The sequence below is a fragment of the Denticeps clupeoides genome, chromosome 3 (genome assembly GCF_900700375.1).
Source record: "Denticeps clupeoides chromosome 3, fDenClu1.1, whole genome shotgun sequence".
NCBI lineage: Eukaryota > Metazoa > Chordata > Actinopteri > Clupeiformes > Denticipitidae > Denticeps > Denticeps clupeoides.
The window spans coordinates 6877433-6892900 of NC_041709.1; the positions used below are offsets into that span (position 1 = coordinate 6877433).

General features: G+C 43.2%; 2 protein-coding genes across 2 annotated transcripts; both read left to right on the top strand.

Annotated features, from left to right (window-relative positions):
- Window positions 1-1821: 1821 nt before the first annotated feature.
- dcp2 (decapping mRNA 2) lies at window positions 1822-6952 on the top strand. The gene is made up of 11 exons (XM_028973574.1): window positions 1822-2256; window positions 2643-2794; window positions 2900-3027; window positions 3177-3275; window positions 3558-3710; window positions 3804-3916; window positions 4026-4124; window positions 4349-4475; window positions 4671-4745; window positions 5078-5129; window positions 5548-6952. The coding sequence occupies exons 1-11, from the start codon at window positions 2204-2206 to the stop codon at window positions 5694-5696; spliced, it is 1200 nt and encodes a 399-aa protein (XP_028829407.1). The 5' UTR covers window positions 1822-2203; the 3' UTR covers window positions 5697-6952.
- A 1401-nt stretch (window positions 6953-8353) lies between these two features.
- ca9 (carbonic anhydrase IX) lies at window positions 8354-15201 on the top strand. The gene is made up of 12 exons (XM_028974082.1): window positions 8354-8621; window positions 11822-11854; window positions 12572-12742; window positions 12824-12966; window positions 13072-13164; window positions 13257-13323; window positions 13431-13588; window positions 13756-13882; window positions 14084-14125; window positions 14205-14222; window positions 14614-14707; window positions 15061-15201. Exons 1-12 carry the CDS (start codon window positions 8504-8506, stop codon window positions 15119-15121), a joined length of 1125 nt encoding a protein of 374 aa, XP_028829915.1. The 5' UTR covers window positions 8354-8503; the 3' UTR covers window positions 15122-15201.
- Window positions 15202-15468: the final 267 nt, after the last annotated feature.

The following is a 15468-nucleotide window of genomic DNA, read 5'->3' on the forward strand; positions in this document are numbered from 1 at the left end:
GTACCAAAACTAGGTCATTTCATCACTTCCGATTTTTACATTTGTCCAGAGCGATTATATTGGTCACGGGTTGCAACGTTGTTCAAGTCTCAACGTAAAATATTTGCAGGTGACGAGAATGGAAAGGCTAAGAGTTCAAAGGTCAGGTGTGTAGGTGTGTGTTGTTGTTTTTTTTTCTTTCTTGCCTCAACAATGTGAAACAAATGTGCAACAACACGCTATATAAAGTATACGCTGTATATTGGGGGCAGTGGTGTTCTAGCGAGAGGGTTGTAATCAGTAGGTTGCAGGTTCGAATCCCGATCCGCCAAGGTGCCACTGAGCAAAGCACCGTCCCTACACACTGCTCACCAAGGGTGATGGTTAAAAGCAGAGGACACATTTGGTTGTGTCACCATGTGCTGTGCTGTATCACAATCACTTCACTTTCACTTTCTCTAAAACCACACTCATTATATATAACGCTGACACTTCACTTGTAATTACTTATCATACTGCATTTGTATAGATGTATTTCTGCACCGAAGGAGCTGCTTTTAATCTCATTGTCATATACATGTGTATACTGACAATAAAAGGCTTTCCGTTTTATTCTCATGCAATCACACAAACACACACACACTCTGGTCTGGTCATTCTGGTCCCACTTAACAATCTAATCACTCTTTGAACATTTAGAGAGAAGCTTGGGGACGAACAGGGGCATCGCTCTGCGTCAACTCGGATCAGCATTAGTGCACTCCAGTGTGACCCAGACAGGCCGGTGACAGCAGAATGGCGCGTGACGGCAGCGTACAGAGATTCCGCCGATAAACAGAGCTGGTTTGTGGGTGTTATCGTGCAGCTGGGATGCCATTGCTGTCATGCACGGAGTAAAGCCAGGCCTGCGGTGATATCGTGGTACGTAACTTTAGCGACACCCCGAACGCCACCACTGGTGATTGCCAGAAAAATAAAAGGATCAGTACAAGAAATCCCTTCTCTGCCTTTTTGGCATCAGCTTGGTATTGAGGATGCTAGACGTTACACCAGACGTCCACAATGTCACAAACCCCACATTCCAACAGTGTGTCCCTGAGCAAGACACTTAACCCTGAGTGTCTCCAGGGGGACTGTCACTGTAACTACTGATCGTGAGACGCTCCGGATAAGGGTGTCTGATACATTCACCTAGTGGGTAACCAGAAGACCCAGGTACTACCATTGTGTCCCTGAGCGAGACACTGTAATTGTCCCTGTAAATACTGATTGTAAGACATGGGCGTCTGATAAATGTCGTAAATTGTTGTTGCCTTAACAAAAGAACCCTGTCCAACATTGATATTTCCTGAACATAATTACTTTGTTTTTGATAAACCACTTTTAGACAGTGCCGCAGGGAAGACGTTGAATTCGTTCCAATTCTGTGCTGTCCTCTGTTTCGGTACCTCAGTACGGGCCGCGCCGCAGTGAAAACCTCACTAGCACAAAACTGTCTCCCTCCGTCTAGAATTTGTGGAGAGTGTGTAAAGTAGCCGCCCTGTTCCCGGCGTCGGTACCGACACCGACACATTGGTAGGGTGGTAGTAGCCTAGTGGGTAACACACGCGCTTGTGAACCAGAAGACCCAGGTTCGAATCCCGCTTACTACCATCGTGTCCCTGAGCAAGACACTTAACCCTAAGTTGCTCCAGGGGGGACTGTCCCTGTAACTACTGATTGTAAGTCGCTCTGGATAAGGGAAAAGATACAGAGTTTGTCCCTGTAACTACTGATTGTAAGTCGCTCTGGATAAGGGATAAGATACAGAGGCTCTCCCGGCCGAACCGAAACGAAACGCCGGCGTCCGATTGGCTTGAGACGTGGCGACCGCCGCCGCCGCCGCCGCCGCGCTCCTTTGTTTGGCCGGAGCCGTTCCCCCCTCCCCCGGCGGAAGCCCGCCCCTGTGCGAGATCCCCCGGCGAGGCCCGTCGCCCTGGTCGCGCCTCCCCCGGCTTCAACTCGGCGAGTCGGCGCGGTGATGGCGGCGCGCAGTATTTTTAGCGGCGCGGCTAACGCCAGCTAGCCGCCTGCGTAGTTTCGGATGCGGCCGTCCGGCTCGCTTCCCCGCCTCCCCACCCCGCACCCGCGTTACCGACGCGACCTGCGGCGAACGTAGTAGCTCTGCGCCGTTCACGTTTTCTTAAAACAAATTCGGGAGCTTCGTGATGTTTTTATCCCTAACATGGAGACAAAAAGAGGGGAGATTCCCAACGGCGTATTGGACGACCTTTGCAGGTAGTTTGCAAATAAGGTGGAAAGGCGAGTTCACGTCATTTTGCAAAACCCGATATTGTGCGCAATGTGTTAATAATAATAATAATAATTCTAATTCTGAAGCGCTTCTAGCATCTCTGGCACGTAGACGCTAGTCGATGCTTCCGGCTAGCTGCCATGCTAACTTCTAGCTGCTTCGTTTATTCAGTCAGACGTTCTGTTGATCGGATGTTGCATTATATTTTTATTACAACATTTTTTTTAGCTTTTGTAGCCGCCAGTTTCGTTTTAAATTCTAAATTCACATCGATAGCCGCAAATTGTTGATGCGCGTCGTGGAGGGGGGGAAAAAAAAAGTTATGCCGACTTGTGTACGTTTGGTGATGATTTTTCTGCCTTTCTTCCAGCCGCTTCATCCTTCATATCCCAAGTGAAGAAAGAGACAATGCCATCAGAGTTTGCTTTCAGATTGAGCTCGCCCACTGGTTTTACCTGGACTTCTGCATGCAGAATTCACCAGGACTACCTCAGTGTGGGATAAGGGACTTCGCCAAAGCTGATATCCTTTAACATAACCTCATGCACATGTACGGTTACCATCACGTTTCACGCCGTGGTTGGGGTTTCATTTTTTAAGATTAGTACCTCCTTAACGATCCCGTACTTTTTAGCCATTGTCCGTTTCTGCTGCCGCAAGGAGAGGATGTGCAGAAGGTTTTAGAGCAGTGGAAGGAGTATAAGATGGGTGTCCCCACATATGGTGCAATCATTCTGGACGAAACGCTGGACAATGTGAGTATTGGGACTCTTTTGCATTGTTTTCCGTAATGTACGTAAAAGATGCATTAACTCCTTTGTTCAGACTTGTTTAAGGCCACTTCTGTGACACATTTACTGTTTCTCTGTTTTTATGATTATTATTATTTATTTTTTTTATAAAGGCTCTATTGGTTCAGGGCTATCTGGCCAAGTCAGGATGGGGTTTTCCTAAAGGCAAAGTCAACGAAGACGAGGCTCCCCATGATTGTGCCGTGCGAGAGGTGAGACATTTGGTATAGAAACAAATAGTCAATTGTCTCATTAAGGTCCCTTTTTGTTTTAAACCTACTAAAATCCTGTGTTTTTCCGTGTGGGATTCCTGCTTTGTGCAGCTGCCCCTGCCACCCGATACGCCTGCATACATGACATGCCTTTGGTGTCGTTAAACCTCAGTGTTTAATCAAATTCCAACTGTTAATGATATTAGAATAATATATTTTTTCAATTGAGCAAGTGCTCATACAGTGAATACTGTATGTTATATTTAATCTGTGCCCTAACAGGTACTTGAAGAAACAGGCTTTGACATCAGAGATCGTATCTGCAAAGACACCTACATTGAGCAGAAGATCACTGATCAATTGGCACGATTGTACATAATCCCTGCAGTTCCAAAGGATACAAAGTTCAACCCCAAGACCAGAAAGGAGATCAGGGTAACTATAACACAAATGTATTAATTTCTATGTATCTATTATTAAAGATGCCCATCTCTATATATAGACTCTCGATATATTTTTTCCCCTCAGAACATAGAATGGTTCCCTGTTGAAAAGCTTCCGTGTCACAGGAATGACATGACCCCCAAATCCAAACTTGGACTCGCTCCCAACAAGTTTTTTATGGCAATTCCATTTGTGAGGTGAGTGTTGTCTTCTGTGTATTTATAGTTCACATATTCTTCTGAGCTCTGTGGTCATATTTGGTGAGACGGTTTGATAACCTCTTCTGCTCGTCACTGCCGCCCACAGACCACTCAGAGATTGGATTGCCAAGCACAAGGGAGAGTCCACAGACAGTGATGAGGATTTAGCTTCAGGTGACAGCACTCCAATTAAACCTCCTGCCCGGTAAGATGGTGTGTGTGGATTTAAAAAAAAAAAAAAATTTTTCATAATCTGCGTGAGTCAACAGTTAAAATGACACACACCTTGGTCCATCAAACACTGTTATCTGAAGGGAATGCACAGTGAATGTTCTAATAAATCCATCATGAGCTGTCAGCTCATTACTTGAAACAATGTGTGGTGCTCAATCCTTCGTTTGATTTAACTTGCTGAATTTTCCTCATTAGGTCTAAATCAAGACGCATTCAGATCCAGTCTGAACCATCACCAGGAGATATCTGCTCCAGACAAAAACAGCCGAAGCCTTTTGGACAAACCCCAGGGCAGAATCTTATCGATATCCTAAAAGTTAAGGTTGGTGTATGCTCAAAATGAAGATTAAAATGTACTATTATTTTGGAATATTAATGGTAATGTGCACATGTACACATTTTTTTGCACATAGATCTATACTATACTATGGTCTGTTTAATAGCTGTTTTCACAATTTTGTAATTTTGCTTTTAATTGGTTTCTATTTGTTGATTCCTTTTGTCTTGGTTTTTGCAGAATCATAGCATAAAAAGCAATGGGAAGAGGCACCAGGACTCTCCCAGCATTAAGAAAAAGGCAAATGGCCAGCAGGTGAGCCCACTTTCGGCAACATGCATGTGGTGTAGTAGTGCTTTTTTCTCTCACTTAGACATTGCTGCTCTTCCATATTTAATTTCAGTTAGATAATAAAATTGGAGCTGCACTTTAAAATCCATGCAGGTTTGCTGTTCTACAGCGTTTTGAATTAATTCCTTTGAGATAGGTATTAGTTTAATACATTTTGAAACTCACCAAAAGGGGGCAATATGGACTTGAGTGTCTAATAGATGTGGTCAACGCTTTGCTATGGTGTTCTGGTACAACTTTGTATAATGCATCTTAATACCAACTAGGTCAAGAGGTGTGCTTTTTTCCCCCTCCAGAAAGAAGAGAAAAGACTTCAGCCAAGAAGACTGCAAGACAACTTTGATTCAGGTTTGTTGATAATGGTTTAAGCTGTGGGATCATTTCACGTTCGCTATCACAGTACAGTGCTTGCTGCTGAAATGCGACTTTGCAAGTTACGTCCTCTATTAGCTTACAGCATTTTTCAAAGCTTGTTTTCTGCATATGTATTAGCCTTTAGGCTAGCCTCTGAAATTTTGGAAGGACCTGATCCATTCATCCATTTAAATTACACAATTCAAGGCCCCATAGAGGTGACATTGATGATGATCAGCCAAATTGGTTGATTTTGGCATATGGTATTATCATATTCCTAATTTAAATTGTTACACAATTAGAAGGAATACTGTAGGTCCATGTAATTTCCTGTTTTTTTTTGTTTTTTTTTATTATATAAAATATATGCGTGCTGTGCATTAGGTCATTCACGTGTTTTCTGTCTTGACAGATGCTGTATGTGAAAACTTTTTCCCCAATGGTCAAGGCCAGAATCACCCGGAGGCAATGAATGGCGACTGCGAGTATTTCCTTTCCTCCAAATCCTTCCTCAGCTTCAAGTTTGACAGAGAGGCAATCATGAAATGCTTTGACTCATGAACAGCACCGTGCACATCTATATGACGCCCTAGTATTTCTCATGTTGACGCAATGCTGCCGTTGGGTTAGGATGTGACCGTTTTCTCCAGACCAGTTGGGTTAGGAGTGGGGAACAATAGTGTGTGATTGGATCGATTTATTTAATAAAGTCATGTGACAGGCTTTTTCATGAATGCAATGTCCAAGTTGCTTAGAAGGCAGGTTAAAAAGTGGAAGTTTTAAAACCACCACTAAAAGCAGCTGTTTTTACAATCTGTGGGCCCATCGCTACAGAGTTTAAAGCTGGCCAGGAGTGCCTCAAATATAGGTTATCTCCGCATCTAGCGATGACCGAGAAGCTGCAGTCATTTCCGTCTACCAGTGTGTGTATGGTGAGCAATGGCAGTGGTTCCATCGCTCTCTTTTAGCACTTTCATGTTTTGGCTCAGGTACTGAAAGCGCATCTCATGGAAGACAGCCGCGTCATCCACAGTGAAGTACCGAGGCAAACGTATATTGAGTTTTAAAGGTGCTGCTAAGATAAGAGTGTTTTTTGTACTTTTTAACATGAATGTCTCACGGGAGCTTTTAATACTATGAAGAGGGTCTCGCTGTACACACACACACAATGAATGCTTCATGTTTACTTGTAAAAAGTCTAAAACATGGGTGTGCAGTCCTGTTCCTTGTGATCCACCATCCTCCAGGTTCTAGGTTCAGCCCAACAACCCTAGCATAAAGCGGTGGTGATGGCCACACCTCGACCCAGGAGGATGGTAGATCCCCAGGAACACGGCTGTAACCTCCTGGTCTAAAGCAGGCTTCTTCAGATTGATTTCTTGAGTAGAACGAGTCAACTTAGTGTTGTTCCTGTTCCACCTCACCTGATTCAGCTCATGAACTTAGCAGAAGACTTGAATCAGGCGTGTTAAATGAGGATAAAGGCCCAAAGAACAGGACTGGATGTGAAGGCTCCTTGTCTGAAGGGATGTCTTTCAGCTTTTCTGAGCCAGCAAGTACCAGTGAAGACACTTGCTTTGACTTTTGCCAGAATGTTCTCTCCTCTGTCATGGTTACTGGTGTTCTACCACTGCTCCAAAACTCGATTTTTAAAGTGGTGTTGAGAGTACTACACTATTTTGTTGTTTGTTTTTAAAGAAATTTCATAGATTTTTTTAACGCTGTTTGGCTGCTTGAATTGTTATTGCAAGTAGTGTTTGTCTTTTTTTTCTTTCTTCCTTTGTGAACGAGCACTGATCTTCGTGTACATCCATAAAGTCTTTTTTTTTTTTTTTTTCTACAGTAAATGCAGTAGCCATTGGGGAGTGGAATTCAACCTTTATGCATTTGTGATTGCTTGCTATGGTTTCAAGCATTTTTTTTTTTTGCAATAAAGACACTTCTCTCTGATCATTTTAGGAACCTGTGGGGTTTGTTTGTTTCAATGAGGCAACATGAAGTCAGCCACTTACTGAATGATATGTTATTAACCGTTTACATTTGGACTCTTGAAATGACCTTTTGGTTGCATTGTGTGTACTGACATCTTTCTATAGGGACTAACATGAACAGATTCAGGATTTGTTGTTACAGATGCTTCGACATCAATATCAAGGAAAAAGGTGTGTCTCATTTGTTATTCTGCCTGGCAGTGTTCGTAATGTCATGTAATGGTAAGCAGTCCACCATTAGCTTTGTGTAACGTTTTCTGATGCATTAAGGCCCATTAGAAAAACAGCTCACAGGAGTCATTATTAACAATGACTAATCATGATATCTCTGGAACAAACAAGCTCTTTACAGCTAGATCATTCATGGATGTGCAGTATGTGCTGCATATATGGTTCGTCCAGAGATGATCCCATCATAATGTTCTGTTCTGATCTAAGAAGTCTCTGTGCTCATCCCTGCTAATGAAACTTCATAACGTCCCTCTAAATCCATCAGAGCAGTTCAGCCGACGTGAAATCTTACACAGGCCACATGTAATCGAACAGACAGGTTTTGTTCATTAAAATTTATTTCAGGCACACATCAAGTTAATGAGGGATTAAAGGCCAGATTGTGTCTTTTAATCCTATTAATATCATTAAATAATCTTTTCCCCCAAATACCCCCAAACACAGAGTGTAACAATGGATCTGAAGCCTTTTCTTTAATGGAGGGACCGAGACGATGCTGGCATTCACCTGCACAGAATAACGGGACAGGGGCAGAAAATGGCCCTTTTTGCATTAACTCTCATTCATTCTTTCTTTCATTTTCCATTTTGGAGTTTCCTTGATTTCAACACTTCTTACGTCTTTGGCCTGAGCCTTGCAATAAAAACGGGAAGTCCAGCATTGAGTCAAGTCACTGTTTATGGAAATAAGTTCAAAAATCTAACATTATACTGAAAAAATGATTAATGATATGATCTGCATATGGGCAGCGTGCTACGGTCCATCTCCCTTCAGCAATCTTGGGCAGGGTTTTGTCAAGTGCCACTCCTCCCTCAGGCCAGTTTGGTGGACTTTGCTCACAGCTGGTCTGGATAGCCAGAATATAGAGAGTGCCGTAGATGAGATTAGATTAGATTAGGCAAACTCTGAATGATTGAGGGAGGGAGGAGTCAATGAAAAAGAATGAAAAGGGGAAGGGAAGGGGGGGGGGCTGGTGAAACAGTAGGAATGGGCACCTGGAATGCTTCCTGCGTTCTGATTGGTTGTTGGGCCAGCCTGGAGGCAGCTTTAAACATCCCAGTGTAGGTAAAGCCCAGAGCCAGCCCGTGGATTGGACTGTCTGTACAAGAACAGACTGACCAGCAGGACACCCCAACCCAGATCCAAATGCAGCAAGAAACCCTCCTCACCTTCCTCTTATTCCTCCACATCCTGACAGCAAGGGTGTACTCTTCATCTTCATCATCTGAAGAGGACGAAGGGAGCAGCGAAGACAAGCATAAAGGTGAGTCTGCAGGCTGCTTATCGCTTTAATTTTTCTGTCTGCTCCACACACATATAGACATTAAATAAGTATTATAGACATTGATCTGTGATTAAACTGTAACTGGTTACCAGATAGCAAACTCATAACTTACTTAACTAAAACAGTTCAAGTTGGGATATAACAATGATGTAAACTGGACTAAAACCAGTTTACATCATTTTGGGGGGGTTGAGGGTCTTGTCTACGTGCCATTCGGGGAGTACAGTCATGCTGTGCCAGGCAGGGAGTGTCAGGCACCAGTCACATCTAGTGCTAGAGAACTAATATGCACCACACTCACACACACACACACACACACACACACACTTAGTCAACGTATTCACTCTACTGTGAGTGTGCAAACGCTGAAGTGAGGAGTCAGAGCTGGTATAGTCATTACTGATGGAATCTCCATGGCGATACGTGCAGTATGGGTGCTTTTTAAGGCAAAGTGTCAGTGAAGACATTAGCCGGTCCTCCTGTGAGTAAATATTGTGTTTGTAAATGGACTGGATAGGTAGAACTGACCTAGAACTGTTACAAAATGAAGTCCGGCAGAACTCTTGAGCACCTGTGTGTTGTACTGTGTTGCACAACAAACACTCAAATGGTTTGTTGGTGTTTAGAAATGCAGGTCCGATAATCCGCAGTCTTGCCGAAGAAGTAATGACATTTTGTATTTTAAGAAGTACAGTAAATCAGATGAAGTGGGTGAATGTGGCCATATTAGATGTTCATTGTTCGCTACATGTTAAAACGTATGTTAAAGCAGATGCTCTACTTGCTCAGCCACTTGCAGTTCTGCAGAAGGGAATTTCTTAGAAGACTTTTGCCACTGACTGGCACTGATGCCAACGCCTAAATCATCATTTTCTGGAATTCTGACACACATTTTTTTGTAATGCCAGAAGTTGAATCATAGCTTTATCCCCTTGGCGGCCTCTGCTGCTACATGCTGCTGAGAACGTGGTCGCCGCTGACACAGGCTTCCCTGCTATCACCCACAAATAGAAATCTGTCCTGCTTGTGGTCATTCTGGCGTGAGGTGTGCGGAGAATCCAGCCCGCCTTAAATCCAGTTAAACTGCTGAGAAGGTCATTGGAGTTCATTGGGCACAAATACGTTCTCTGCTGCTTATGCAAAACATGAAATGTTGGCTGTGTTGGTTTGTGTTTTGCTTCATGATGGCTTCTACCAGCCCACCCAGTTTCTATTTGGTCATCTGGAGTTCCTCTGACAGGCACATAGACCGTATCATGAACGTATCCGTTTCTCTTCAGCATGTCTCTGCACGTCATGATTCTCTGAAGAAACTCTTTCATTGTAATAATCATATATTTAAAAAGCACAATCATATTGTAATGGGGCAGTGGTGGCCTAACAGTTAAGGAAGCAATGCCCTGTAATCAGAAGGTTGCCGGTTCGAATCCAGATCCGCCAAGGTGCCACTGCTCACTAAGGGTGATGGTTAAAGGCAGAGGACAAATTTCGTTGTATCACAATGACAATCCCTTCGCTTTCACTATAGGTGAATGCATTAGCTTTTCACTATTCATTTTCACTTGCAGAAAGACTACTAAATAAAAACAATACATGTAATTTAAATGTGATGAATAGGTAGGTAGCTGGTTTGGTGACAATGACACTGAGGCATCAGGACAAAAGGGGCGCCTCGAGTTTCCCCCAGTCTATAGTCTCACCACCGACCTGCTCCCTGAGAAGCGACGGATGAGGTTTTCAGTGCTAGCAGCATAATGCTCACATTCAGCACCATGAAGGAGGGATTGTGCGAGTGTGTCGGTGTGTGTCAAAGCAGTGTGTGTCCCGTCACAACCTGAGGGCTCACGTTGCTTTTAAACCTATTCCGGCCACTGCCAGAGACAAACTGGAATATTCTGCGACTGTTGGTCCCGTTGTCACTTTAGTTCTGTAGCAGTGACGAAGAAAAATTCAGTGTCATTACTCGTTAATCAAAATTCGTGTGATCTTTTCAATTAAAATTTCCATGTCTCTCGTTTAAAATCTCACAGGTTTGTTATAATTATGAGGCCTGATGGAAAAATAATATTCTCAGCAATCCTCTCCTATAACCATTGGGCAGTGGTGGCCTAGCAGTTAAGGAAGTGGCCCCATAATCAGAAGGTGTACCGCAAAGTACTGTCCCCACACACTGCTCCCCGGGCACCTGTCACGGCTGCCCACTGCTCACCAAGGGTGATGGTTAAAAGCAGAGGACACATTTTACGGTGTCACATTATGCTCTGCAGCAGTGCTTTACAATGATAATCACTTCACTTTTACTAAAAAAGTGAAGTGAAAAGTGAATTTTTAAAAAAAAAATTATCAGACCTCGTCAAGGGAAAGAGATATACCAGAGATATGTTCATATTACGTCTCTTATACCAGGGACAGAGGCCTTGGGTAAACTATGAATATGGCCATCTAATGATCCCTTGCATTGAATTGAGGACAATGGACACAATACATTTTCTTCTAGCAAATCCATCAAATTAACATTAGTAAGACAGTGCTGGTTCACTCTACAGACTCAACAAAGGTTAGTGTACGGAGGCCCTATAATACCATGAACTGCTAAGAAATTATTAAAAATAATTAACTCTAAATTCAGTTACATCTCTAAAAACTCACCTCATGATGGAGAGGACTCAGGTACTCAAGTTTTATTTTTATTTCGGAATGAAACTATTGCTGCTCTTGCTCATAGACATGGGATTCTAATCAGCCGGACTCATTTCCTGTGCATACTGAACAATAGCAGGTTCAGCTGACTGAAGGACTATACTGATACTGACTTAGATCACGTTATTGACTCACCCAGGAACAACTGGAAGGTGCGTGGTTATAGATGGATGTTCACAAAGTGCAGAGAAAATGTCCTTAAAGCAAAAAAGACGAAGTTAGATTCATATTAGCCAGGTTGGACTCTGACGGGTCAGCTTTAGACGTATTAAATAACTGTCCTTAATAATTGTCCTATTGTTTCCATGATCAATCAACATCAAATCAGCATGCCACGTTGTTCTCACACAATTGCTCAACTCATCCCACATTTGTTCTGTTTGCATTTGGTCACTATATTTAGGATGAGGGGTCTTACATGTGTGAGGTTTTTCGGGCTGGTGGAGTAAACTTTATATCTCTTTATATACCCACTGCAGAATCTCATCATGGGCACCACTGGGGCTACACTGGTAAGTACTCACTACAACACGAATTTCTGTAGGGTGTGTCCCTGAAATTCAATCCAAGGCCAGCCTACGATAAGAGAATATATTTAATGTTTATTTATAGAGATTTGGCTCCTGGAAAGAAGTTGAGAAATATTAGAACCACTTATCTTTTTATACAATTACATTTAGATATCAGTCATGGTGGTTGTTTTGCTGAGACCTTGAAATTGATTGACACAGTGGTGGCCTAGCGCAGTGGTTCCCAACCTAGGGTCCGTCCTCCCCCGCCACCTGACCCGTAAACTGGTTCAAATCCCGAACCGCCAAGGTGCCACTGACGTGCCACTGAGCAAAGCACCGTCCCCACACACTGCTCCCCGGGTGCCTTTCATGGCTGCACACTAAAAGCAGAGGACACATTTCGTTGTGTGCACCTTGTGCTGTTCTGCAGTGTTTCACAATGACAATCACTCCGCTTTCACTTCATACTGGTTTTGTCATAAACATCACAGGAGGACATCAACCTGTCCATGAACTATTTATCATGGCAAAGCAGGATTCCAAAACAGTGCCACTATGGAACGTTACAACTGGACCATAATGTAGCTTCAGCGAGATTAAATGATGCTTTCATTTTTTTTGAGGCGGGTGATTCCTTGTATGTGACTTTTAATCATTAACCCAGTTATTCCGCAGGCCAGGACGATAACATTTATAATTCTGCTCACTTTCTGGCAGATCAGAAAGCTTGGGCTTCCGCCTTTCAGCACTGCAATGGAAAATCCCAGTCGCCCATTAATATTGACACTAGGACTGCCGTCCACATGCCACGCCTGCCATCAATCATGCTGGACGGCTACGACCTGACAGACCAGCCAACCCTGACACTGAAGAACAACGGTCACACATGTGAGCTGCAGCGCACGCTCACTTCTCACAAAATCAAGGTGGCCTGCTGCGCTGGCTGAGTTTGTGTCTGATGTCGTGCAGTGGTGCTCAAGCTCCCCGGCAGCATGCGCATCGTCCACGGGTTCGATGAGGTCTTCATAGCCGACCACCTGCACTTCCACTGGGGAACAATAGAGGAGCCAGGCTCTGAACACACCATAGATACCATTCACTTTCCTGCAGAGGTGACCCGTGCCACTCCAGTCATTCTAACAATGGGTTCATTCGTTGTCTGTGCCTGTGATTCACTAAAGCTATACATATTTATTTTCTGGTTTTATTTCTTCTAGATCCACGTTGTTCATTACAATTCCAAGTATCATAACCTCTCAGAGGCTGCCACTATGCCAGATGGCCTTGCTGTTTTGGGCGCCTTCATTGGAGTAAGAAAGCGTACCACATTAATACACACAGCAGTTATGTGTCAAGATAAAAAACGCTGACGCCCAATCATCTAATAATGGACTCTATTTAGATCGGCTTGCACGAGAACGACAACTACGAGAAAATCTTGTCAGTGCTCACAGATGTTAGTATAGAAGGTAATTCTGGGATCGTCCCATCATTTCGCAAAAGTCTACTTGGATAACCGGGATGTCACTCAAAGCGTGACAACCCTGACTGAAATTCAGTATGTCCTCTTTCACAGAGTCCAACACTCAGATCCCAGGGTTCAACGTTCGCCACCTGCTGCCGAACAGCCTGGATCGCTTCTACAGGTACAACGGCTCCCTCACCACACCCCCCTGTTTTCAGACAGTCAACTGGACCATATTCAACGACACGATCAGAGTGTCTAGGAAGCAGGTTAGCACAACTACAATCGAATTCTATCAAAAATGTTGTATTACCAGGGAGAAAGGTAAACTCTGAGGGCTCAGCTTTAGAATTGGGTTTAATTGGGTTTAAGGTTGTGTATCTGCGTGAGGGGGTACTGAGGACGTGATGCTGTTGGAATGGTTACTCCTCTCCAGCTGGCATCCCTCGAGGAAACCCTGAAGGTCGACAAGAACCACAGACTCAACAAAAACTTCAGAGCTCCACAGCTTCTGTATGGGCGCCAGGTCCAGGCCTCCTTCAGCAGCAGGCCCCTGGTGAAAAGTAAGTATGGACAGCATAGACATGTGACCAATCAGTCTTCCTCTGTCAAGGATTCACAGTCACATAACAGGCTACTGGTCTTTTTTTTTTTTTTTTTTTTTTAAATGAGCAACAAAGACAGTACAATCGAATAATCATGGCACTCGAGAGACCCGAGGGGGGCACCTGAGTCATGAACTAAGCATGTGATGTATTTTGCAGGTCCCAGAATAATCCCATTGACAGAATCTGAAGATTCAAAAAGTACGTTGCATCCATTTATACTATGCCAAGTAAAATAATTCTTACGAACTAATCTGAGTTTTTTTCGTTTGCATGTTAGGAGATGGATTGACCAAAGGTACGTCCCAATCACACGCATACATAATGTCATATTCGTAATAGTCCTTAACTAGTTACTTAAAGGAAGGTAGTTTGCGTAAATAGTGGCGTTCTTTACATTTATGTGATCACCTTAAGCTCATAAGGACACAGGTCAACAACAGGGTACGCAACAGGGACAGGACAGTCACCTGTACCAAGATCTGATGTGTGTATAAACAACAGGAAGTCAGGAGATCAAGTCACATTTAGCCTGTTCATCTACTGCCCAACCTTGGCTTCTGAATGTGCCGTGTAATCTGAGACAAACACAGAGAAAAAAACGTGCCGAGAGGTTTCTGGAACCTCAGGTTATCTGCTGTGCATGGCTGGCTGTTAATGGGGTTAATGGTGAACTGGCTGTTTTACAGGGGACGTCTTGGCCATAGTCTTTGGAATTCTCTTTGGCATCACTGTGCTGGCTTTCGTGGCATATGCATACCAGCATCGGAAGAAGTCCTCCAAGTAAGAAGAGCACTCCTCACATGTTCCATCCCATTCTCATTATCCTTTCCAAGTGTAGCTAAAGTCCTCTGTATATAACTAGTCATGTTCCAGATTTTCTATTTCTATAGTGATAAAATGGAAATAGCAGAAGGTCTCATCACTGCAGCTTTTGATGTTCTCTGATTGAAACCTTGAGAAGAACCTGTCCTTCAGAACGAATTCACATAGGTGTTGAAAAATGTTAAATGGCCTTCAGGCCTTCTGTTCTCATATCTTGCTTTGAAATGAACCTGAGTCAATATTTACCTGTGGTTTGTGAAGCAATTCGGTTGTGAAGGTTAATAATATGGCTGCATGCTTTCTTCTTGCAGGCTGAGCAAGGATCCCCACCAGAACGTCATTTACAAGCTGGCTACTAAAGAAGAAGCGTAGTGGAGTCCCTTGTTCTGTTCATGCTCTTTACTGCTTGCTATAAATTATTAGATGCTAACATCACTGCATTGAACAGGTGCTGCTGTCTATGAACCTTTTTTTTTTTTAACACTTTACTGCAATTAAATTATGAACAAAAAAGATTTTAGATATTTATTAAAGAGCTACTGTCAGTTTTTTGGTGGTGATATCCACATGTATATTTATTTATTGGTTTGTGCAAATGTTGTTGCAAAATGTCTCTAGCATGATGTATGATTGACCTTTTTGGAAAAATAAATGCCTTTTCATGTTGGAGGTGTCAAACTAAATTCTGGTCACTGAATTTTAAGAAAAATCTATTAGAA

Excerpts from the sequence above, each read along its gene's own strand:
- dcp2 (XM_028973574.1), top strand. The coding sequence starts at position 2,204 with ATGGAGACAAAAAGAGGGGAGATTCCCAACGGCGTATTGGACGACCTT. Across the intron at positions 2,257-2,642 it reads GTATTGGACGACCTTTGCAG|CCGCTTCATCCTTCATATCC; the intron begins GTAGTTTGCAAA and ends CCTTTCTTCCAG. Across the intron at positions 4,476-4,670 it reads TCGATATCCTAAAAGTTAAG|AATCATAGCATAAAAAGCAA; the intron begins GTTGGTGTATGC and ends TGGTTTTTGCAG.
- ca9 (XM_028974082.1), top strand. The coding sequence starts at position 8,504 with ATGCAGCAAGAAACCCTCCTCACCTTCCTCTTATTCCTCCACATCCTG. Across the intron at positions 13,324-13,430 it reads CACAGATGTTAGTATAGAAG|AGTCCAACACTCAGATCCCA; the intron begins GTAATTCTGGGA and ends CCTCTTTCACAG. Across the intron at positions 14,708-15,060 it reads CATCGGAAGAAGTCCTCCAA|GCTGAGCAAGGATCCCCACC; the intron begins GTAAGAAGAGCA and ends TTCTTCTTGCAG.